At 35.8% G+C, this 26,363-nt stretch overlaps 3 protein-coding genes across 7 annotated transcripts in view; 2 read left to right on the top strand and 1 right to left on the bottom strand.

Annotated features, from left to right (window-relative positions):
- LOC124642083 (alpha-2Db adrenergic receptor) overlaps positions 1 to 26,363 on the bottom strand; it is a 453,255-nt gene that overhangs the window by 32,892 nt on the left and 394,000 nt on the right. The gene's annotated exons all lie outside the window — the stretch shown is intronic.
- Positions 842 to 15,682, top strand: LOC124642084 (ommochrome-binding protein-like). Of its 4 annotated transcripts, XM_047180388.1 has the most exons (5): positions 842 to 1,103; positions 3,836 to 3,920; positions 12,751 to 12,808; positions 13,531 to 13,701; positions 14,627 to 15,682. In XM_047180388.1, exons 3-5 carry the CDS (start codon positions 12,765 to 12,767, stop codon positions 15,369 to 15,371), a joined length of 960 nt encoding a protein of 319 aa, XP_047036344.1. In that variant the 5' UTR covers positions 842 to 1,103; positions 3,836 to 3,920; positions 12,751 to 12,764; the 3' UTR covers positions 15,372 to 15,682. The 4 variants fall into 4 exon arrangements, with proteins under 4 accessions (XP_047036344.1, XP_047036346.1, XP_047036343.1 ...); XM_047180387.1 differs by lacking the exon at positions 3,836 to 3,920 and having other exon boundaries at positions 843 to 1,103; XM_047180389.1 differs by lacking the exons at positions 842 to 1,103; positions 3,836 to 3,920 and adding an exon at positions 12,547 to 12,621.
- On the top strand, positions 15,832 to 17,540 carry LOC124642087 (ommochrome-binding protein-like). Of its 2 annotated transcripts, none has more exons than XM_047180392.1 (2): positions 15,832 to 16,229; positions 16,661 to 17,540. In XM_047180392.1, the coding sequence occupies exons 1-2, from the start codon at positions 16,204 to 16,206 to the stop codon at positions 17,517 to 17,519; spliced, it is 885 nt and encodes a 294-aa protein (XP_047036348.1). In that variant the 5' UTR covers positions 15,832 to 16,203; the 3' UTR covers positions 17,520 to 17,540. The 2 variants fall into 2 exon arrangements, with proteins under 2 accessions (XP_047036348.1, XP_047036349.1); XM_047180393.1 differs by having other exon boundaries at positions 15,832 to 16,515; positions 16,554 to 17,540.

The following is a 26,363-nucleotide window of genomic DNA, read 5'->3' as shown; positions in this document are numbered from 1 at the left end:
GTGTTAGTGTCGATGTTTTTTGGTGAAAAGTTATCGATGTTTTTCCACTGTTGCGAGTTAACCGTTTTTTTAAGTTTTTTACAGTGTTGTATTATAATGGAATTGTGAGATGCATTTAAAATGTTATTCTGTTTATTTTAATGAGCTAACCATACGTACCACTACAGGTATAATGGATTTGAATTAACTCCTGAAATGCTGTATTTACTATGAGAAATGTGTAACTGTGTAACACATATTTAATCAAACACAAAATTTGATGGATTTTCTAGTATTTCCCACAGAAACATGCACATTGATTTTGTATCTTCACACAGCACAATCTCACCGACATCCTATTTACATTACACACAGCAATTTCACACTTTTAACTCCCCATGTCTATAAACGACAGCCATAATGTATGTTTTACAGTTTTTACCCATCCGATAAAGGTGGTAGCATGAACTTTAAGACCTAGAGTGCTATAAAATGAAGTGTTACGACCAGCAGTGGAAGTCAAGATGGTAGATACCATGGAGAACAAAATGACTAGCGGAGCTTCCATGACAAAAACTAGCGCTCCAAAAAGCGGGTGAGCGGGGGACGAGGAACGTTACTGTTTTCGCCCTCATACGCCTTCGTTGGACCCGACCATTTATTGTAGTACCAAAAATCGTTCACAGATTGTTTCAAAGAACTCAAACGCCACGTTAGTTCACTCGTAACTGATCGTTTTGGTCATGCCCAGTGTCGTATTTAACCTAGAAGAAGGCGCCTGACCTACCCGCATTATGGCATCTCCGCTCATCTTTCTTTACTCCGTTGTAGGTACAAATACTAAAGTCACCAATATGTTATATTGGAAAATTTTATGATACAACATTCATAAAAGGAAATAATATCGCGGATTGAACAATTTGTGTAGTGTAATCTTAAAAAGTGTTTTTGTTTTGTTTGAATTATTTAATGCTTTACTCTTCGATTGTTTACAAATATCATTGTGCTAATATAAACGTTGTGTGTTGAGATAATAATGCTGTGGACGAAATTGTGTCACTATGACTTGATTTTACAGTGACTCGTTTTACAAATCAAAATATATGTGGATACTCGAACAAAAGGTAACTAATACATTCTTTTTCCATAAATTTTACACTTGTCTTCAGTTTTTGGTTTATTTATTTCATAATCCAATTCCATTAAGTTGGAAAAAGGATACTTAAATTGACTAAGACACAGTTTCAAACACGCAAATATTTTATATATTCGGAATATCGATAAGTTTTTTTCAAATTTTCCCCTCCCTATGCCAATTTATTATACAAATGTGTGTATATTCGGTACACAGTGTACTCGGGAATCCTTTTTTACTAATACGCCCTGGATTAGAGTAAAAGCATAGTGATGTGGGCTATTAATTTAAGGTCCTTCTAGTGTTATACATCTTTGTTGTCTCGGTTATAAACACAGAGGAAGGAGAGATAGCGGAGACGCCATAAGGTAGGCCAGGCGCCTTCTTGTAGGTCAATGTAGCTAGCCGTGATCAGTTATTAGAAGTAACAAGGCGTTCGGATTTCTTGTCAGATTAAAATCTGTCATAGATTAGTCTTGATTGATTGGTGATTTTATTTTAAAATTAATAGACGAGTTCTAAAGAAGGTGTGTAATGTTCCTCGTCCCCTGAACACCCGCATTTTGTCGCGCTACTTTCTTAGGACATTTTGCGTTATGACATCTCCGCTCCGTGGTTATAATGTAGGTTAATGCTTACAAAATTTTGCGGGGTTAAGATGGCATACTTTGTATGAGAAACTGTGTTTTGAGAGTAAGAGAATGTGTCGTTGTTATTATGTTTTTTAAGAGAGAAATGTTGCTTTATGAGGGGGATTAAATGGAAGGATAAATAGCACTCAGTTTAAAAGTTTTCAGAAGGAATTTGTTATACTTATTCCTATTTAAAGTACAAAGGTTTGTGTGAGATATTTATTTGTAGTTAACGAGTGTTTTACATAGAGAGACCTATGCCTATGCCTCAGGAGAGGGCTTATTTACAATATAATTTATATGTATGAGATCACACGTATTTCTGAAGCCACGATAAATTGATGGGTTCGGGCTGTCATTCGAACATCTTTGGCAATCGTTACGGGTAATCAGAAGTCAAGTATGGACCCCTGTTTGGGTAAAGGCATGTAAACTAACACAAACTAAAACATATATTTAAGGAAACCATTGTAGAAGTAAGTAATAGAAGTTGTAGTAAGGAATAAAAAGGCTTATTTATTTATTTATTTATTTATTGTTGAGGATGGTTGAGGAGGTAAGATAGGCCGTCGCTCCTGGTGAAACACTGGTACTCAGCTGCCACCGTTTAAACTGGAAGCCGACCTTAAAATAGTTGGGAGAAGGCTAGGCAGATGATGAAGAATTCACTCTTGCCATCGATTTCAAGATCTGGCACTTATTTATATGATTATATAATTCAGTTCCGGCTTAGAAACGGAAGTTTATTGTGAATAGGAATTTTCCTATTTGAATAGGAATTATAAATAATAAACACTGTTTTAAAAACATTCAATATCACGTCATTATTAGAAGTGAGTGAGTGGTCTTCAAGTGATGTCAAGTCTGGATAGAATTATTTCCATTTACAAACAAACAAAAAACTTAAGGATACAATTTGTGGTAAATTAGACACTCTTTTTACAAGTGCATACGAATTATTACATGTCTAATCCTATGTGAGCTCTCTGGTTGCGAACGCGTAGCGAAAATAGCAAGAACTTGATACCTTGGATAGTGTTTTACGTGAGGTAGGTCACTTGTGTATACTAATGTTATAAAGAGGAAAAAATGTATTTTTGTCTGTTTGTTTGTAATGGATAAAGTGAAAATCTACTGGACCAATTTCAAAAATTCTTTCATTGTTGGGAAGCTACAGTCTTCCCGAGTAACATAGGCTATATTTTATCCCGATACGGGTAGTAGCTCTCACGGGTCGCGGGTGAAACCGCGGGAAAACAGCTATACGTGACATATGTGGAAGGCGCGGCGTGGCGCTTCCTGTAGAATTATAATGGCCTCAGTAAATACAGAAGACGGTTTATTGAAACTCCTCAATACCTGAGTGAGTAGTCGTCAAGTTACTTCGAGTGTCGCTAGAGTAACTTCCATTACTACGTAAGTGAAATCTTGGAATTTTCTCCAGCGCTCAATTGTGGCATTTTGTGAAATGGACAGTCCAATGGAGAGTGGGAGAATTTATTTTTCTGATGGCTTTTTATATTTTCTGGGACTCTTGTTTGAAATTATGATGGTTGCACTTATGTGGGATATACTGAGAGTGTATACGAAGAATGGGGTTTTTCTTATTATTATCGAGCATAAAGCGGATTCTTTCCTGTAACACGCCACTTGGAAATAACAATGACAATCTCAAATGTCAGTCTTAGTCAAAAATTGTACTTAGACTATGGATGTACTTGAACATAGGCGTAATACAATAATACGTATATAATATGTAAGCACAATTGCACATTATTCAGCCACAACGCCAACAATACCCAACCTATTTATTTTTTACCTCACCAAAAAGGTTTCAATATACACTCTATGGTCTAAAAACAAAAACCTCTACGGAACGTGCAAACAAAACACTTTGGAAATGTTATTAGAAATACATAAATTACGTATTCCTATCTCCGACGGAACCCTTATAATATGATTCTAATAATTTATCTAAGCCTTCAGAAACAGTGTAGGCATGCTCGGAAAAACTAGGTCTCGATGGCCGGAGAATATACGGGGGTATATTTGGGACAGATATGGGCAGTTATTTTTTTATTTGTTACAGCCTTTTTATCGTCCCACTGCTGGGCGCAGGCTTCCTCTCACTCGGAGAAGGCCTGAGCATTAATCAGCACGCTTGCTCAATGCGGGTTAGTGGTTTCAGACTTTATAGTCCGGGTTTCGTCAAGATGTTTTCCTTCACCTTTTATCAGCCATTGGTGTCCAAGATATACTTAGAAAGTACATACAAACCTAGAAAACTTGCATTGGTACTTGCCTGACCTGGAATCCAAACCACACCCTCATACTCGAGAGGTTGCTGTGTACGAATTTCGTTTTAGGGACCTACTAAGTAGGGTAAAAGAATATCTTAGGTTCCTTGTTAGTCTTTTTCCTAGCAAGATAAATTACGGTGGTTGACATGAAGTGGATATCTGTGCTATAAAAGTATAGGCATAACTACTCAACCCTTCGAGAGATACACCCTTCATAGTCCGCCGGGAAACTAAAACAACAACTTTTCAAAACTACTCTCCACGCTTCATTAATCACAAACAAAAACGCGACAAAAACGCCCAACGTAACCGCCCCTATGTTTTCACTTACAGGGCTTCTGGCAACTATAGAACATGGAGAATAAAATGACTAGCGGAGATGTTATGACGAAAACTTTCCTAAGAAAGTAGCGCGCCAAAATGAGATGCATTTTTGTTGAGGTGTTCGGGGGACCAGGAACGTTACTAGATCCGCCCTTTTACGCCTTCTTAAGAACCCGCACATTATTTTCAAAATATAATCACCAATCGATTAAGACTAATCTTTGACAGATTAGTTTTGATATGACAAGGCACCTTCTTCTTCTTCTTTCGTGTCGATGACATGTCATATAGTGAGACTACACTTTGTCAGCCCAATATACCTAAAGGATGACTGGTAGAGAACGCCTTTGTACATTGTTTTTCATTTTTGTAAAATGTGTGCAAAAAGTATAATAAAATAAATATACCGCCACAGCGAGAGCACGGCCAGATGCGCCCATTAGATCCTCCCGCGAGCAAGTTTTCAAGTGACGACAAGGCACTTGAACTCGTTAGTTCTAGTAACTCACGCCGTTAGATCACGCCTGCCTGACCTACGCAAAGTCGCCTGACCTACCTGCATTATTGCATCTCTGCTATCGTTCCTTTCTCCGTGATAGACACACAGACGTTCAAGTTTAACAATCGCTCCTATATTTTCTATTCATTTCCAAGTTTTTGCGACAGCCTGGAATGGACGAACATTTCCATACATAACATTGTAGAAGAGGTTTTTTTCTTGCGTTATTGGCTGTTATGTAAGGAGTGTAGTTTGAATGATTATTGATTTATTAGATGTTTAATTTGGTTTGCATAGTTTTTTCTCATATACAGAAGGTATCTACATATGTGCTGTCACTACGGTACCTGCAAGAGGTTTTTGAAGTTCAGATTATTGTAATTTAAAACATCGATCAATGGTGTCCATGTTTTATTATTTGTAATAGGTTATTTATATTTCCTGAGGTGTTGCTAGGTTTGAACAATTTTAAAGTCATTCAAAATAGGGATATAAAAATTTGGTCGACTCTGATTGGTACTTAGTATAGAAATGTTCTAACACACATACAGCAGGACAATAAGGCTATTCAAGAATAAAGTAAAACATAGTCCATTTGGCGAACTACTAAAAGACAACTTTTCCCAAGAAATGGCCTGTAAACGATGTCCCTTACATTAAAGCAAGTAACACACTGACTCGGCCATTCGCACCCAAGATTCCACAAAAAACCTGTTTAAGAACATTATGAGAAAATTTCCATATCGTTTTGGCTAAGTGTGTCTTTTTACCCCGTATCTACCCTTTTGGACCCCAAGTGGGCCTTTGATTGTGACAGATTTTGGACCTCACGACCCTTATTACGTGCTGTGAATGTCAGGCTCATGGAGCAAAGAAAGATGAGTGGAGATGCCATAATGCAGGTAGGTCAGGGGCCTTCTTCTAGCTCAAATTCGTACAAAGACGATCATTTACGAATTAATTAACGAGGCCTTCAGATTCTTTGGAATATCTGACACCGATTTTTGGTGTTACAAAAAATTACCGAGTCCAAGGAAGGCGTACAAGGGTGAAAACAGTAACGTTCATCGTCCCCCGCTCACCCGCATTTTGGCGCGCTACTTTCTTAGGAGATTTTCCGTTATGGCACCTCCGCTAGTCATTTGGTTCTCCATGGTTAGACTAGTTTGAATGCCAGCCTTTTTGTAAACTGATACAAGGATAGGTCATTTTCTTCTAATGGAACAGAATATCTTAGAAATCTGGTTCTTCAAAAGTGTAGCAATTTTGTAAGATGGACAGTGAATGGGAGGATGATGGATTTTATTACCCTTTTTTGGATTCTTTTGAATTTGTGCATAGAGCTTTTGATCATGCAAATTACTCCATTGGCAATTTGAAAAGTAGATAACTTTTTAAGGATAGTAAAGGATTTATTGAGTATAGTTTAAGTAGAACGCAACGTTACTGGAATGCAAAATCATTATTTGCCCAGCCTTTTCCCAATTATGTTAAGGTCGGTTCCGGGTGCAGCTGAATACTGGTGTCTGTCTTTCATGGAGCGATTGCCTTTGTGACCTCCTCAACCCAGTTACCCGAGTAACTCGATGCCTCTTGGGAAAACAGCACTTTCAAATTAATAATTAAATATTTTTTTCTTAGATTAGATGATAAGATTTTTTAAATGATTTCTTTACTTCAATCCATGTAAGATATTTATTAGACCAAAACCTTAGTACCTAAACCAGGTATTGACTACTAAATAATCTTATAAATACTTCTCGTAACATAGCCAAAAGACATTATAAAGGCAAGGAGGCTGGAAGAATATAATGGCTCCGTAATGATCATATGAAAGAAATACGGGTGAATGAAACATTGTGAACACATTCCTTAAGAATATTATCTTAAAGGTGTTGTCTATTTTTTATTGGTATATGTGTAAAATAGATGTCTGAAGTAGATGGTGTAAAATCCACCGAACTTTTAATGGGTCGATAGTTTGTTTGGGCATACATCAGTATGGAGATGAATGGTACTACGCACATTACAAAGATCAGGTATCAGACAGGTAGCGACAAAAAAAAATGATATATTATGTGCAACAGTACCTACTTATTTAAATTACTTGACACTGGCTGTTTCCAGCAGTTTCACCCACGCACCGGGATAATTTCTTCCCGTACCCAGACAAAATATAGCCTATCTTACTCCGGGATAATATAGCATCCAACAATGAAACAATTTCTCCAATTCGTTCAATAGTTTTAGAACCTGTTGGGGCACAAACAAACAAAAAAATATTTCCCCTTTATTATACAAGTACCTACCTATAGATTTCGCAATAATATAAATCCAAATACTTGCTAAACGACTGTAAAACTTAATAATTCATACATTCATAACCGAAAAATAATAGACAAGTAAATACCCTAAGTGTTACTTATTTGTTATCATAACCATGTAACCATGGGTAGGAAACGTCCCCAGTATACGTAATGAGTTTCTCTTCCCCCATCACAAACAGGCTTTTAAAATTCCACACATTCGCTTAAACTTAAAAGCCCCATGCTTTATATGGGGACCATATAATATAATATATCTTTGCTGTTTTTCTTTACGTTTATGGGCTGGTGTTTTGTTTGGGAGATGTTTTTTGATAGTAAAATTAGTGTAGAGTGTTTTAAATTGTGGATTTGGAGTAATTTGTGTCAGCATCTATTTAAAGTATGTGATCTTTAAGTCTTCGTTTTATTAAACTTAAAAAAAAAAACTTTTTTCCTAAAAAATAATCAGGTCTTGTAAACAGCTATAAACTAGTATACCGTTAAATAGTCCGTAACGTTATTTACCTATATTAATTTAAATGTAAGACGTAATGAATTTGAATAGAATATGATACTTAAATAGAAAAAAAATCTTGTACTCTAAAGAAATAAAAATTGTTACGTACTGTTCAGAAGCTACACTATCCCTGGGTGGTACCCATATAGGTACCAATGAGAAGCTTCCATTTAATGCCCCGGGTAAAACCACGAAAAACAGCTAGCTAGTTCTAAAAGTCAAAATGTCACTCGGAAATATCAAACGCAAAAAAAACTTAATATAAGTTTCATAACAAACAAATTCTATTCAGAACTGTCTCGACGTATTATTTCAACTTCTAACAAGTATAAACTTTCAACAGTTCTATAATTTCTGCCGTCGACATGTCAGCTCTTGTTACATATAAGAAAAGGTGGAATATAATTACCTTATTAAAACTTGCATAAACGTACGTATTACTCACTTTTCTAAACAATATTTATCTTCAACGTTTCTTCGAGTGACTACACACACTAGAAACCTTTAGTCGGCCGATAGTTTGTTTGGCTCAGAAATCACTATGAAGATCACATTACAAAGATCAGGTATTTAGCCGATATCAGACCGACCGAAAGCTTTGATTGCAATCAAGAAATACTAAAAAAAATAATTTCCAAACATATGGTCAACTGTCGGACAGATAGGCAGTCGCTTCTTGTAAAGCACTGGTACTCAGTTGAATCCGGTTAGACTGGAAGCCGACCCCAACATAGTTGGGAAAAGGCTCGGAAGAGGATGGATGACGGTCAACTGTCGGCCGATTGTTTAGTCTGCAGTGTGCTACTCTTACTGACTTTTCTAAACAATATTAGTACGTCTGTCTTCAACGTTTGTTGGAGTTTAAAACGAGCGTCTTTTGTACAAAGTTAAAATGTTTAGAGCATATCATTACACACAAAGAAATCTTGCTGGATCTCTGAAGGAAAAGTTTTTTGTTTTGAAGCAAAAAAGGAGGAAAAAAAGCTCAAAAGTAAATTATTTGATATACCAACCAATATTTTATTTAAAAGAAATGCATTGTATTCGATGTTCATTTAATGAAAACGTTATAAAAATATATAAACCTACATATTGGGTAATTAAATATAGAGTGCGTGCTTTTCGAATATGATATTAAATGGTTGGTTGTATGTCATGTTATTATTAACATAACAATTAAAAAACATACATTCATATTATGTTACCAATTACGTACAACATAACCTGTAAACTATACATATTTATAACAATAATTACTAAAAAAACACTCTCCAACGATAACCAGATTTTCCGAATAATTTTTTGTATGTCGTCGCACGAAAATCTTTTCCCTAAAGAATTAAGTTACAACTTTATTCCAAATTGGTGAAGTTGGAAAAAGTTTAAGCCATGGAGAACAAAATGACTAGCGGAGATGTCATACCGCCAAATCTCGTGAAGAAAGTAGCTCGCCAAAAAGCGGGTGTTTGGGGGACGAGAAACGTTACTAGCTCTGCCCTTAAGGTAAGCGTCCACAGGCCCGCATCGCACGTATCGGACGTATCGCATTATAGCATAGCTGTGTATCTGAGTCGTCCATACGATGCGGATCAGTGGCCGCCGTTGTATGAATTATTATACAAGGTTAGGTACAATCCGTTACGTGCAATGCGTCCGATACTTGCGATGCGTGCCTGTGGACGCTTACCTTTACACGACTACTATGGAAACCGCTCATTATTTTCAGAAAAAAACACCAATCAATCAAGACCTATCTTTGACAGGTTTGTTTTGACAGGGAACCTCGTTAGTTCAAGTACCAGAACACGGCCAATTGACCTACAAGAAGGCGCATGACCTACCTTATGGCATCTCCGCTATCTTTCCTTCCTCCGTGGTTCAAGCTATGTAGAGATGACAAGCGAAGACACGTTTTTGATGAAGAACGTCTACAAATATAACTATAAAACGCTTTGTTCTTACTTTTATTTATGCTTGAACTTTTGACAGATAACTTCAAGTTGAATAAGTGTGCCTTTGGGTTTTAAAATGTGTGTTGCAGATCGATCTTTTTTTGTTTTTATGTAATTTCTTTGTTTTTTCTGTTGTAGCTATTATGTAAATGATAAGAATAATAATGCGAATGTTAGTGTGATGGGTTCTAGAAAGACGTTTACGCGTTAAACATATTTTGGCAAAATAAAATTATAGAAGAAGTGTGCGCTACTTAAATTGAGTTCCCGGAATCAGGTCTGACAAATAAAACAATAACAATGTAGAACATTTTTTATTAGGTATTAGTAACGCAATGAATATAATAATGACGATCGTGTCATGAAATCAGAAATATTTATGTTGACAAGAAGCTGTTATTATGTAGTTTGCTTTGACGCTTCAAAGCTGATTCACTAGCGTACGTAAAGACATTAAATAGTTTTGAACTGAATCATTTGTTAGTCATTATAATTATACAAGTGAAACAGACACTTTTTTATGGTAAATCATCAAATGGCAAGAGGGGCTTGCTGGGTGTGCAGCGTGAGGGAGTATCAGACTCGTACTGACTTAAAGTCAATATGTTCCTTCTTAAGCCCTTCATGTACTAGGGCCGCGGTAACTCTTTCGAACAACCCCACACCTCACATGCAACAAATACAATTTAAATCCATGCTCAAAAGCTTAAACTATTCAACATCCACACTATTTAAATTAAGCTTTAAGAGCTCTAAAACTCGTAATACAAAATTAGATGATCAGTGGAGCAAATATTTTAATACAAGCAAATTCACCTGTGCACACACTACGTAGGTTTTGAACCACCGGGTGGTTCGAGCGAGCGGTGTTTCTTCCATGTGGCTAAACAGAAGTAATTCGTTTAACCGAATGTTTAATAAAAGAGGTATTTGCTATTAGTGTTTGTTGTGGGTATTGCTGAAAGTTTAGCTGTGTGTAGCTTGGTGGTATGCTGTGCAATTTTGTATCTGTGGTTGTTTTTGGCAAGCGAACTGTTTGGCTTTTTATGCAGATTAGGAACTTGGCTTTTAGAGAAGTTTTTTAAATTAGTATAAGCGAAAAGAGTCTCAAAAATTTTAATCTGTGCTTAATTATTACTATTTTAATGGTCTTAATAATATATAGAATAACTTGCTATATCACAAATAAAATCAAAGAACAGTAAGAGAAAGTTTATCCAATTTTTCAGGCCCAAATATACTCTCGTCTTTGATTATTATTTCATGGTTTTTCACGTTTAATACCTCATCATTAACTGCCGTACCTTTACTCTTTACTTTTACTTACTTTTCTACTTGCTGTTGAAAATACCTATTAAGTATACAACTGAAAACAACTCAAATCAACATTCGCAAAGAATCTCCTTCAAGAATCTAAGTACCGAAACACCATTATATTACCCGGTCCACATTTCAGATAGAAGGAACCATTTGAAATAACTGCCACAGATAGTATCAGCCATACAGTATATCAAGCACCAAGCATTGTTGGTAACTGGTGGCAGTGGTATATAATAAATATATATTTTATGTGTCACTAGCTCGTTTCATCGGTTTCACCCGTTTTCGGAGGAACCTAATGCCAGTACAAAAATAAAATATAACCCATGTTTAGCGCAGAGAGTGTAGCTTCGAAACAGTGAAGGAAAGGAGCCTGTTCGATTTAAACAATTAATCAAAACTTTCTTTTTAATTCATTAGAATAGAAGTTAAACTGTGTGACTAGCGGATTCCAGAGAGTTTTCTGCGTCCCGAGGCATACGTCTTACGGCTACTTCTACTTTATAAAAAGTAACCAATGAGTTATTCTGATTGTAAAGGTTATATATATTACTGGCAAGTTTCATAAAAATCCATTCGGTAGTTTCTGCTTGAAATGGAACAAACATCCATACTTAAAGACGTCAATCCATATATACATATGAACTTTCCATTTATTTATTAAATTTTCAGTTAGGATTTCAGCAATGTGAAAGATACGAGTTGTATTAATTTCCTTGAGGTTCCAAGGACTAGGAAAGAAAGATTCTAAATATTGATTGTTATTGGATGTTGGCCTGTTGTAAAATACCTAGGTTATTTTTTATTTTGAATTATCATATAATCCATTCATTATGAAAGCAAAAATATGAATGGATACTGAAGTGAGTGACATTCCGAAAAGTATAATATTGATCTTAGCGAAAGAAAACGTAATGCTACAGCATTACGTCCCTATTATTAGAAAAATAATACACGATATTATGATTATTTTTACCTCAGGGAAACTATTAGGTAACCCTAATCGTATAACCACAGATTAGTTATCAAAATTACCAAATCGTATTTTATTTCATATTAACTTACTATATTATTTACATAGATAATTACAATACATATAAAAACTATCCTAGTAAAAAAACACTATAACTAAAATGCGCCAAAAAATCCATCCCCATCGCTGTCAACTGGGAGCGTACCCATTTTTTTTTGGATTTATTTACCACTGATAATGTAACTAAATATCATTACAGGATGAACCAAAAAGTGTCGGTTACCTTAAAAAAATCTAAAAAATTTTAACCTTACTAATTTACATACACTTAATACCTAATGATACAGTAGGTAAGACCTAGTCATACAATTTGCAAACAATAGATTGAAAACAAAAGTGTTACTAGTAAAATTACAGTCATATTCCTCTGATCATTTCACGAGATGTCTTGAAACAAACATGATTGGTCACTATGTCAACAAAAATATTGGTTCTAAAACAAATGATGCAACCAACAATATTATGATGACACTTTATAATAAATGTTTACTTGCTTTCTTTTGTCGATTTATATTGCTTGGATACGGACGTCCTGCCGTAACCACATATATCATATTTTTCAACTGTTTCTGTGTATTATTTTGTTTTCAAAGTTTTATTTGTCGGATATCGAGAATTTTCTAGGTAATGAATTATTGAGGTTTTCGATTTGTGAAATATGTGTTTCTGTTGTTTTAAAGTTATGTGGTGGTTTTCGTTTTTTGTTTTTATTTGTGGGTTGTTTCTTTGTGTTAATCGCAACGTTTGTTGCAGTGGTCGAAAGTGCGATGCTTGGAGTTCCGGGTTGGACAAACTCACAAACTTCTAAATGGTATAGTTATTTCAGATTGTAGTTTATTATATTTAAAAACTATGTTAAATCAGTGTAGCTACTAAAGTTCCAAGAAACGTTCATGGTTATTTATAGTGTAAGCAACATAATGAAAATATTTAGGGAAAAAACATGATGAACAAAAATAGTTCTTACTACAAAGCTGAAGAGTTTTCTTGTTTGAACGTGCTAATACCAGGGACTACTGGACACATTTGAAAAAGTAACTTTTTCAGTGTTAGATAGCCCATTTTATCGAAAAAACTATAGGCTACTTTTTATCCGGTCAATCATCCTCCGAGCCTTTTCCCAATCATGTTGGGGTCGGCTTCCAGTCTAACCGAATTCAGCTGAGTACCAGTGCTTTACAAGAAGCGACTGCCTATCTGACCTCCTCAACCCAGTTACCCGGGCAACCCGATACCCCTTGGTTAGACTGGTGTCAGACTTACTGGCTTCTGGGTAGTCAGAAGCCAGTAACGACTGCCAAGGATGTTCAATGACAGCCGGGACCTACAGTTTAACGTGCCATCCGAAACACAGTCCATGGTGTCTAAGAAATACTTAGAAAGTACATACAAACTTAGAAAAGTTGCATTGGTACTTGCCTGACCTGGGATCGAACCCGCGCCCTCATACTTGAGAGGTTGGTCCTTTACTTTTTATCCGGTCAACTAGCAATAAAATATTCCACATAATAATTTCTACCTTTTGTTCCTCAGCCCAAAAACAATGCATATCTACATCCTACTGTTAACAGTAGCATTAGCAACAGCCGCTGAGAATCAGTCAGATCTCATCGTGTGTGATGGAGTCATCTTCCACAACGTCTACTTCGATAGGGAACTGCTGTTCAAGGATCTTGGCAGGCCATATAATCTGGTTATGCATAAGTAAGTCAAAAATAATTTTAATGTCGACCATAATCCCTACTAATATTATAAATGCGAAATTAACTCAGTCTAAACCACTGAACTGATTTTAATAAAATTTGGTGCAGAGATAGAGTTGACCTTGAGAAAGAACATGGGATAGTTTTTATCCCGGACTTTTCAAGAATTCTCTTGGAAACGCGATATAACCGAACTCTACGCGGGCGAAGCCGCGGGCGGAAGCTAGTTATAAATAATTGCTCCTGATAGCTGTTTCACCCACTTCCCGCATCCGGTATTCTGATTAGAATGAATGACTGCTATGTTTTATCAATATCGTAGTAGTTTTCGCGTGAAAAATGATTTTTTTAAATTAATGTCATTAGTAATTAAGCATATAGGTATTATAAATATGACAGAATGGTATTCCAGTCGTCCCCAATCAAATTTGATCTCATTCAAACAAACAAAAAAACTTTTGACTTTACAAAACCTGCCAAATATTGTGCCGAAAACCGCATCAAAATTGATTCAGTCAAACGTCACACACGAACATAAATACAAGTCAGACTGAGAACCTCCTTTTTTTGAAGTCGGTTAAAAATTAAAGTTTTTCAGCCAATGACATTATCGCATGCGCCATTAATGCAACGTCAATCATGACGTCACGATATTAAAAACTTTAAACAACGTTATCATGATTTTATATTGTCGCTAAAGCCATCATTTTGTGACGGCTTTCAATTATAATGACGGGGCAGAAATCAAAAATTTGGTCCTTAGGTTATGTTCCAAAAATCATTCCAATTTTGATAGTGCATTTAATGCATTTAATACTGAATCTAATAGGTTTCTTCCTTGGTACGAATAATGCAACTAAGCATGATTGTATTTTGAAAAGACACAAAGTTTTCTTTGTTTAAAATTTAGGTACATTTGTTTACAGATTTTCAGGCATCCTCTTCTTCAGTCACACGATTCAGAATGGTACCCAAGTGGACTTCGGCATCAGGGCATGTCACCTCGAGAAAAGGACCTGCAGAGAGATTCTAGGCGTACCAGGGGGATACGCCATAGCTTACGACGCAGGCAATGACGACATATACTTCGGCGGCCATGATGGCATATACAAATACAACTTCCTAACAAAATCCGCCGAATTCTTCGCCGAAGAAGGAAAATCAATCTGGGGCCTGTTTGTCCGTCGAAACTTCTACTACATTGAGTACCCCACGCAGAAACTTTATGTCTACCAAGACGACAGTTTCGTTCAAGTAGCCGAAGCTATTAATATAGAGGTTGACCATTTCTTTGTGTCGAAACATATAGATGTTTACTTCTCAAACAAGACGGCTTTATATAAAGTAGAGAGGCCGAACAACGAAGCTATCGTACTCAATGATGAGATAGTAATCAGACAGATTGTCGAAGACAGTTATGGTGATGTATTCTTCTGTGCTGGTGATGGAATATATCTAGAAGACAAACCCTATCATAAAGTAAAGAAAGTTGCGGAAATCGAACAAGCCTTTGGCATGACTTTTGACGATAAAGATCATATAATTTATTCCGATAAAGACAAGATTTATAGGTTGATTCCAAGTAAATATAGTGGGTTGTGTTTAAATGCTATAATCAATTCTGAAGATAAAGATAGGGGCGATATAGTAAAGAAGATGGTCATTAGTTAAATTAGGATTTTAATAGTACTGGTTCAAATTGAAAAAATCGAAGAAAAAGTGAACTAATGGTTATGAGTAATGTTGGAAACGACTCTTTACTTTCTTTCATAATTTTCGCACATACCAGTGTTGATGAAAAGAGGTTGAGTTGAGCAAGTATGAGATATAATATTTGTATAGCTGTAAAATACTGTAAAATTTTGTAAATATCGTAGCATAAGTGTAGTACTAAAACAATGTAGAATGTTTGCTTAATTTAAAGATAATAAGATCTTAGAAACTGTAAAAACAACTTGTGAATAAAATCATTGTTTTGAGAAGATTTGCTTTATTATGTAATGCAGTGGGAAAGAATTTGACAATAGTTAACGTTGACGGAGTGAAAGCAAAATATAATCTATATTATTAAGACAACTGATTCCACGAAACTCGTACAAGACAAGTAAACGAAGATACATTTTATAACCTGACACAAGTTGTGGAATAAGTAAAGAAATATCAGTGTTATTGTGAATGATAAAGAAGACGGTATAGTTCTCGGTTAAAAATTGGCAAAAAATATTGATTGAAATCTAAATAAGCTCTTAGAGATGAAGTTATACGTAAGAATCATCTGGAAGAAATACTAATAAAATAGGCAGTGGATTACCTACACCGGTGTGATTTGTTATAGTTCATCAATTGTTTATTATTGATACAAACAATAGATGCAGAAGGAAAACAACCAGTGTTTCGTTACGTTAATTAATAACAATACTCGGCTCATTGTTCAGATGCGTTCATTAAAGAAACATGTGTCAGACAACAGTTCGTGATAAGATTCATTTGGAAATAATTCGTTATGGATTTTAAAATTTCCAGTTTTATGTAAGTAGTTTTTTTTTGTGTTTTGAATTAGATACAAATAGGTAATCATGAGGCAAAAGAGGATGGAAACTAGTTAAATAAATTGTGATTAGTGTGTTCGATTTAAATGTGATTAGATTATAGTGAATGACTAGTGTATGTTCTCATAAAATATTGTGGTTCAATCATAGATTAGTATATGGAAAAAAATATTTGGCTTTTTCCTGTTTATTATTAGATGCATTGTATAAATGATACGAATACGTGCAAATATATTCAGATGAAGATGAAGATTTGGCTTGAACTTTACTGAAAACAATTTAGTTTGACGAAGAGCCAAGTTACTGCCCTATTTATAATGTTTAAATTAAGACTCAAATTCTAGAATCATCTAATCAAGAATAATTTAATCATAGACCAACCAGACTTAGAAATAACTTGTAAAATTCCAGAACACCCTCAATGATCATCAGGCTATACATTCTACTATCAGCCGCAGTGTCTTCTAAAGCTGTCCCAGAGGTCGCGTGCAATCGAATAAAAATTGGAGAAAATTGGTACGACCGGGACACCCTGTGGGGCAATATAGGAAGACCTTACAACCTCAACGTGCATAGAGGATCCAATTCACTATTCTTCAGCTACTCTCTACCAGAAACTTACTCCGATGTCGACTTCCAATTGGCGTACTTCAATATTGACACAAGAGAGTACCAAACTATAGCTGGAATCAGAGGAGGCTGCTCAGTAGCTATAGACCAGATGAATGATGATATTTACTTGGGAGGCAGCGATGGAATCTACAAATACAACATGCTAACAAAACTAGCAGATTTCTACAAAGAAAAAGGAAAGAACATCTGGTCGTTATTCTTCAAGAAGAATTTGTTCTACATAAGCTATCCTGATCAAAAACTCCATATAGAATTCGATGGAAAATTTGCCACTGTGAAAGAGTTTGAGAATTTTGAGATAGATTATTTTCATGTGAGTAGTGCAAATGTTATTTATTTTGCTAACAAAACTGGTTTATATAAATATGATAACGATAAGATGGTAGCACAAGTAGTTAATGAACTTATTACTGTTAGACAAATAGTTGAGGATAACGAGGGAGATACATACATAGTGAGTAATTTTGGTGTGTTTGCTGACGGGAAATTTGAAGGTCTAAAGAAGATTTTGGACATGAAGAACGTATACGGTCTAGCTTTTGACAAGGATAATAATTTTATTTACTCAGACGAAAAGAATATTATTAAGCTTGAATATAGTGTAGTTGGTTGTGATAAGAAACATGTACATTGGTAATACAATTTTTGTGTAAGTGTCGTCTTTTTTTCATTTCATCTGCAAAGTGTCAAAGCAACTATGAAACTCATTGGGCTCAAAAAATATGAATTCTACCAAGGTTTTTTAACTTAAACAGCAAACTGAAATCATCGAAAAATACATGAAACCTACATTAATAGGACGCAACAATGGTCGTAAAACTCATTTTATTCCAACCCTTGTATTTTAAATATCATTTACGAAGGCAGTGTGATGTAAAATAATTTCTGTTTTGCGCAGTACGGGGTTTATTTCATGCTAGAAATCTGTCTGCATTTTTATTTTCCTACATAAAGAGGGTTAATTAGCTGATTAATTAACATACATCCGCTTTCAAGCTTGTTCGTATTAAAACATTTTATGGAATTCATTTTAAGATGGTGACTGAATGAACGCAGATTTTATTTGTTGAAGTGCTATTGAGTTTCTGTAAGTTTAAATTGTTTAGTAGCTTGTGTTGGATAATGATTTTTGTAGATGATGCAGAATAAAATAAAAAGTAATGGAAATAATGATATCTTGACGAATTAAATGAGAAATATAAACATCTGCGTTGAAAATCTCCTCAGTTTTAGGAAGTTGATTAAAATATGTAATAGCAATTGGCAGACATTGGCACACCTTCAAAATGACTTCCCAAATAGGGGAAGGTTAAATTCGGTGGTATCTTTGTATTTTTTTTTTTACTAAGGAATTAATTCGCACAGTCATACAAATAAACTAACACCTGGACAAAAATTTACTTCCTAAAATAAATCTTTTCCAATTCCGAAATTAAAACAAAACACTAACTATAACTTAATAACAATTTTTTGAATTCGGAATTTCCGAATACTCGTAACCAAACTTAATCATCGGAATGTTTTTAATCCCGCCCCGAGGTTTCGGACACGAGACCGAAAACAGGTGATATTTTAAAATTTAAATCCGAATCGACGTGTACACAGAATAATTGAAACGTGAATTGAATATTTTTAGAGTTCCGTACCCAAAAGGTAAAACCCTATTGTTTTCGCTCCTCTGTCCGTCCGTCCGTCTGTCACCAGGCTGTATCTAATGAACCGTGATAGTTAGAGAGTTGAAATTTTCACAGATGATGTATTTCTGTTGCCGCTATAACAAAAAATACTGAAAACTAGAATAAAATACATATTTTGGGGGGCTCCCATACAACAAACGTGATTTTTTTGCTCATTTTTGCTCTGGTACGGAACCCTTCGTGCGCGAGTCCGACTCGCACTTGGCCGGTTTTATCTGTTACCGTGTTCTTGTATGACATATTTTTGGATTACGGATTTTAAAAGGGGATGTAATTCCGAGGTTGTAGGCAGTTTGTAAACGCTGTTTTAATGATGACGTATTTTATGTAGTACGATTTTTGTAGGTGAACGTTTTATGTAGAGTATTTTTGTGGGTTCCATTTTTAATACTCTTCGTTAATAAATCTTTAGTGAAAAAGACATATCTTTTACGTATTTTCGAAGTCCGTATTTTCAAAATGTGTGATATAATAGAAACGGTGACTACGGACCACATCAAAAGTTCCCATATATCAATAACTAACAGCTATAGTTAGTATACATAGATAAGTTTTACCTTTTTAGATATAGTTATCGGCACGAATCTTGAGCTCTGACCTACATCTGCGCAGAAGTGATTTATTAGCAAAGAACCAATCCCGAACGACGGCTATGACGCGATGCACTGCGGGCCAATCACCGCTTTAGCCCGCCCCCGCGCCTCACTTCATACCATAAAAGGGACTCAATAAATTACTTCTGCGCAGGTGTAGGTTAGAGCTCAAGATTCGTGCCGATAACTATACAACAATATATTTTTATTATCAACAGTGCATTGAATAGCTTAACATAAACCCAAAAACAAACTGCACTTTAGAAACTCAAAGAGCTCTGAAATTACCTTCCAACTTCATAACCCTATTTGTTCGAAAACATAAAGCACAAATAGTGCACGGATACATTAATATGTATGAAATTAAGCACACGAAACTACCAACAATTTTGTACAAATTTACTGTGTCCCGTCAAATTACCACTATGCAAAACTAGAAGAGAAATTCAAAATACACTCAGGCCTGGGCGAATTAAATTTAACAATTGCGGCCTATCCATCGTAGTTTCAAGTCGCGAACATATTTTTTCCACGCCAATTTTATTTTTGGACCACTGTGTGGCTTTTTCGTGTCAAAACATGAAGTGTTTTTTGGGCTCACTAAATAGGTTTTTACGTGTACTGCTGGTGGAATGTGAATTCACAATTTTGAATGGAAAATAAAAATTTTTGTTTAAGAGTTTTGTAAAGGTGAATGTAGTGGTATTTAAGGTCAATTGGGCGAAATGGCTTTTATAGGCGAACGCTTGGCTATGGATATTTCGTACTGCATAGAGGTTGAATTTACAGTAGGTTAGTTTGCGAATTTAAAAGTGGATCAAAGTGGTTTACTACATTATATGTAAGTCATCATCATCCTCCGAGCCTTTTCCCAACTATGTTGGAGTCGGCTTCCAACATACAACTACATTATATGTAAGTATAAAGTTTACCTGTTTACGTTTAGGAGCACCATGCTGCTCCCCTCATCGCTGCCACTGTGTGTGAGGCTGTCACCAGCCTCGGACGCCACGGCCTGTCGTGCAGCCGTAGTGCGGGCCGTATTGCGCGGCACGCAAATATCAACGACATTATACGTCGGGCTCTTGTTGCCGTCGGAGTGCCAGCTGTACTGGAACCAAACGGCTTGGGGCGCGACGACGGTAAGAGACCAGACGGCATGTCTTTATTCCCTTGGAAGATGGGTAGGCCTTTAGTATGATGGACGCAACCTGCGTCGATACTCTTGCGCCATCCCATCTTCCAAGTTCTGCATGCTGTGCTGCTGCTGCCGCTGCGGCCGCGGAGGACCTCAAACGGCGGAAATATAGTGGCCTTGTCGGCAACTATATTTTCGAACCGTTTGGGGTTGAAACCCTCGGGTCGTGGGGTCCGAATGCGCACACCCTATTTAAAGATCTGTCTAGGCGGCTGCTTGATGCTTCTCGTGACCAAAAGGCTGGCTATTACCTCGGACAAAGGATCAGCATGGCCATCCAACAAGGTAATGCTGCCAGCCTCTTGGGTACGCTCCCAGTTGACAGCGATAGGGATGAATTTTCTGACGCATTTTAGATATAGTGTATATACAAGCTGTTGATTTGCATCCGTGCCATATTCAAGGAGGTAATTATGCTAATGATTCTCGACCCAAATCAATAAAAAATTGGTACGTAATTTCTTTTCTTAATTTTTTTTTCGGAATTCCGTAAATGTCATCTAGCCTTATTTAAACTTGGCGCGTATGTTACTGGCCTTAAAACCGTGCTGCACCCTCACACAAACGCAAACACAAAGCATACGCGACGATCACTCATAAATTTCATTCATAAAATTGGATTACTTCGGAAATACCACGACATTACAATGACAAAAAAAGCAGTGCATATTACTTATTTCCCATCTACTGTAATTCCAATCGATTATTTACGTATTGTATGTCCTCCTCCTGAACTATGGCACAAATGCAAATCAACACCTTGTATATATATGTTTTTTTAATTGTTTTACTAGGATAGTTTTTTTTTGTGTTGTAAATATCTATGTATATAACTATGTAAATAAAGTTTTCTAGTATAAAGAAAAATTGGCCACGTCCATTTGTAAAACACAAATAAAACTACTGAACAGATTGTCATACGGTTACGTATGTATAACTTACATGTACAAAACAAGAGCGTGTCGACATTTTACGAGAAAATATATACCAACATAACATACCGAACAAAATTACTAAAACCTATAACAACAACAAAAATTTCTTAAAATATACCTACAGCAGAAAATGTAGTAAGAAATTTCCTATGTTCCAGAAATTCGACAGGCAATTTCTTGGAGAACATTCGAGAGTTTAATGTCGCTCTGGTATTTAGCGAAACTGGCGTTTCTACGTACGATAGAATATTCCAGAATACTACCAGTTTAGTTTGTAGCCAGTTTTTATTCAAGACCATTTTCTTTTATAGAGTTCGACGTGGTTCAAGTATATCTACGACGGGAAAAGACAGATTATATTGGGGTTAAGCAGCTTGTTAATCTGTAATCGGAAATCAATGGATAGGTTATAGAAATCCTGCGTTAGACACTAACCTTAATTTTTCTCGATTGTCGATACGAACATATAAAAATTATAGTGATAGTATTTCTCTATTTAAAGGTAATCGTCGTAACGTATGCACTTAAATAAAATTAATGATATTTAAGTATTTTTTCCTTACTAAAACTCAGCTCCTTACCTTAAAAGTCCAATCAAACTATTGACCGACTAAACTTTTGCAGACTTCGGTAGGTCTCTTAGGCAAAAGACGATTCCGAAATATATCTTCGGATAAAATATCTACAGGTAAAATATAATTAAGGCCCCATGATATATTTCCTCACATTCTCCCTTCACGTACGACCCCTGAGACCAATAAAGTAGTACATAACACTTATGATATATAATAATTTTACTGCAGCCTCCGTCTTATCGTACCTGTAACAATAAAAACATCATTATGAATCATGATAGGAAAGAATTGTTGGTCGGTGTTTTCGAGTATTATATTTTAAATGTGTACCTACATAACGTAAGACTGGAGGTACCTAAATACTAGGTTTTTTCATGCGATTTCGCTCTCGTTTTGGGGAAAATACTTTAGGTCGACAGATAGATGTCTACGCAAGTAAAAAGAATTCGTAAAATGTTTACCTAAATAGAGATATAAAAAACAGAAGAACTCAGAAGAACAAACAAAGAAGGCTTAAGATCGGCCACATGGTCCATCGATCATAAAGTTAAGCAACGCTTGGCGCGATCCGTGGATGGGTGACTTGCCATGCCCAATTCCTCCGTGTTTAGGAAAGTAAGTTGAATTGGTGGGCCCCTGTTGTCATTTGTACATCTTTAGCAGACGCTGCGAGTAGACAAAAGCCAGGAAGTCTGACAACCAGTCTTATCAAGTCTGGTACTCGGTTGCATCCAGGTAAACTGGAAGCCGACCCTAACATAGTTGATAAAAGGCTAGGCATATGACAACAGAAGAATAACCAATATAATATGAGCCAGATACAAGAAAGCTGTAGCTGGAGCAAGTTAACATGCGCAAGTGACAAGAGCACGCGGGTGGGTATAGTGCTTTGGTACATGCGCGAGTCGCTGGACTGCATGTAACCCGCGCATGTGCCTCAACATGCGCAAGCTACTTGCACCGTGTAGACACACCTTAAGTTTAAGCTTATACCTAGTAGGAAAGACGTTACCTGACCTCAAGTAAATTGGGTCAAAAAAGGTGAAGGTCAGGTCCGTGACGTAGATAATATAGATTTAAAGTTTATGTGAGGCAGACAGTGTCGCCAACTTTACGGCATTGACCTCAATTTAGTGGTGGAAAGTAGTGAAGGACGTAGACTATAGACGGTACCTACTGGACTAGAATATAGGTGTAGGAAATAAGCTGGTTTTTACATCGTATTATAGTTTTTTTCACTTAGCAAGTTATTTTTTCTACTATTACAGCGCTTTCACACTGGTGGGTTTCTGTCATGCGTGTCAACACCGAGCATATAGGCGCATCACATTCCGAGAAAATGAGCAGAAAATCCGCTAGAGTTAAAACACTATTAAGCACAAAGATAAAATTTGATACTTATAGGGCTCGAATTAAACAAAAAAAAAAATGAATGGTTTCATAGAACTTAAAGGAATATAATATTTTCTTAATCAACAGTTTTCAAGAGCATAACCTACCCTACCCAACACACACACACACACGAACAGACCAAATAACCGATAATCATAATACAATTCCACTTGCGAACTCTAACTAAAACAATGTAACGCTTTATTATTTCGAAGCGGAACCCTAAAACAAAACAAAACTCGTAAATCTCCAGAAAGTTTCGCGTTATTGCTTAATGTTTAGCTTCCAAACTTTAACAAGGTATATTTAGAATCGATTTAGTTTTAGCATATAGCATTTGAATCGTTTCTGTCACATTTCGGTGTTTATCGATTTGGGTCACATCACTATTTTATAGAATCGCAATATATGAACATCTGTGAAGTTTGTTATTCTTTCAAGTAAAATGTAGGTACTGAATGGATTTCGGTGAAACTATTTAATAATGTAGCATAAAAGAGCTTGTGAGTATCGATGGATCAAAAGGTTAAGCAACGGTTTGGCGCGGTCGGTCCGTGGATGGGTGACCAAGTTGTCATGACGCGTCGCTCGATGTTTAGGAAGGCAAGATAACTTTTGGGTCTCGCCTGCTATTTGAACATCTTTGGCAGTCGTCATACCCATAGGCAGAAGTCACATAGTGTGACAAACAGTAGTCCCAAGGGAAGGGTATACAAGTCTAATCAGATAGGTACAGCTGAGTACCAGTGTTTTACATTGAGCGACTGCCTGACTGACCTCCTCAAACCAGTGACCAGGTAACACGGTGACATCAGCTTCAATGGACAAAAGAAACAACTCGAAAAGATTTTTTTCTTGTCCAATAAGTATTTATTCCAAGAAAAGTATCTGTCTACAAATACTTAGAAGTCACCTTCAACATTTCACGGATGAAGAGATACAAAATAATATTATTTCTTTGTGTTTAATCCTTCGAATAAATGTTTTGGAACAAAATAACATCATAATACTACATTACAGTAACCAGAGACCATTCAAAAAATAATTATGAGCCTTATTCTTTAGCTTAAGCTTTGGACGGCAAAGTGCTAATATCTTATTAAAATTATAATTATTTAGATTATGCAAATTTCCTAAGCTCTTTGTAACGTTTGGTAAATTTCAAAATAAACGCGCAAAAGGCGTACTTTTTGAGTTCCCGTAGCGTTGGGGAACTGGCGTAATTTCCTGAATTTTTAATCCATTTTAAAGAGAAAATACTTTCTTTTTAGAAAGAGGAAACTGGTAGAGATTTAGAAGAATTTTATGAGACGCCAAAAAAACTAGGCAAGTGAGAATGAGTAGTGTTCTTCTCATTAGTGGAATAAATAATATTATTCCACTAATGAGAACTCCAGACATTTCAGAAATTTTCAAATGCAGTTTGTAACCTACTATTTTCTGACCCAGTCACCTGATTTTCTTCCTTATATATCGAAATCTGGCTGACCCAAAAAACAGTGACTAAATACAAAATATCTACATACTTAAGTAATAAGAAAAAGTTGCGGTACAAAAAATCCCTCTTAATCGTAAAATCTTGACATTAATAAACATTTTATTAGACAATCGCCCTTGGCATTTCATGGCGATGAAAATGAGGGTACAATACCATTTTGTCTAAAAGATTGTTTGAAAGAATATTATGAATGATAAATGTTGAGTAATTTCGTTGGTCAGTCATTCATTTGTTTTGTGTGGGAAAGAAAAATGCAAACGTCAGGCATACCTAAATAAATAATCTTGGTTAGAAGCTTATAGATCTATCTATACTAATATTATAGAAATAAAAAAAATGGTTTGTTTGTAAAAGTCAGAAACTACTACTTCGATTTTGAAAATTCTTTCACCATTGAAAAGCTACATTGTCCGCGAGTAACATAGGTTATATTTTGTCCCGGTATGGGCAGCAGTTCCATGATAAAAAAACTGAAACTGAAAAGGGCTATTTCTATAATAAAGAGCGCTTCTTCACTAGCGGCCTATTTTTCGCCCGCAAGCGCATACGTGCATCAAAATATGCAAAACCTAAATTCTATGAAGAATTATCTCATTACTCTTAATAACATTCTGCTTTTATATTAAACATGCAACCAACAATTTCAATTTTAACGACACCATAAAAACAAAAAAAGCAAGCTACCAAGAATTTCTTAACTGACCAAATCTAATTACACTTTCAAAAAAAGTCAAAAACAAAAACTCCCGGTTGGTAGCCACCTAATTATACTTGTGAGACGAATCACAAAAATCACATTAATACTAGCAAACTGAAGACTAAAAAGTCGGCCGACAGTTGCCCTCATTGCTGGATATTTTTTTTAATATACAATCTTGTTACAGCCTTTTTATCGTCCCACTGCTGAGCTCAGGCCTCCAGGCGAAGGATTGAGCATTAATCACCACGTTTGCTCAATGCGGTTTGATGATTTCAGACCATAGTCCAGGTTTCCTCAAGATGTTTTCCTTGACCGTTTTATCACCCGTTGGTGTCCAAGGTATACTTAGAAAGTACACATAAACTTAGCATACTTAACTTGTATATAATCTTGAATCCAATCAAAGTTTTCAGTCTGTCCGATACCGGCCAAATACCTAATCGTTGTAATACGCTTACTACCATTCATCTCCATACTGATTTATGAACTCAAATAAACTGTCGGCCGACTAAAAGTCTGCAGTATAGGCACTCTATATAATTATATTAATTATAAAAGGTAACACTTTTCAGTGTAATTAAATGATTTCAAAGACTTTTCCTGGGCGCAATTTTTTGCTTTTAAAATGTTAATTTAATATTTTTTCACTTTGAATGTGGTGGAAATGGGTAGAAATGAATGGATGTTGGCCCATTTATGTTGGTGGAAGCAAGTTCCTTGTTACACTAATAGGATGATTAAATGTGATTTTATTACTGTTTAGAAAAATACTTGATGGGATCTAGGTGAGTTGAGAATTGTGTGTGTGTCAGGTTGTTGAAAGGAAAAGTGTTCATAAAATATACTTTTTTAGTATAAGTATAGTTAGAATGAAGTCAGATCAGATAGGCAGT

This window comes from Helicoverpa zea, chromosome 23 (genome assembly GCF_022581195.2).
Source record: "Helicoverpa zea isolate HzStark_Cry1AcR chromosome 23, ilHelZeax1.1, whole genome shotgun sequence".
NCBI lineage: Eukaryota > Metazoa > Arthropoda > Insecta > Lepidoptera > Noctuidae > Helicoverpa > Helicoverpa zea.
This window is presented reverse-complemented; position numbering and strand designations above follow the sequence as displayed.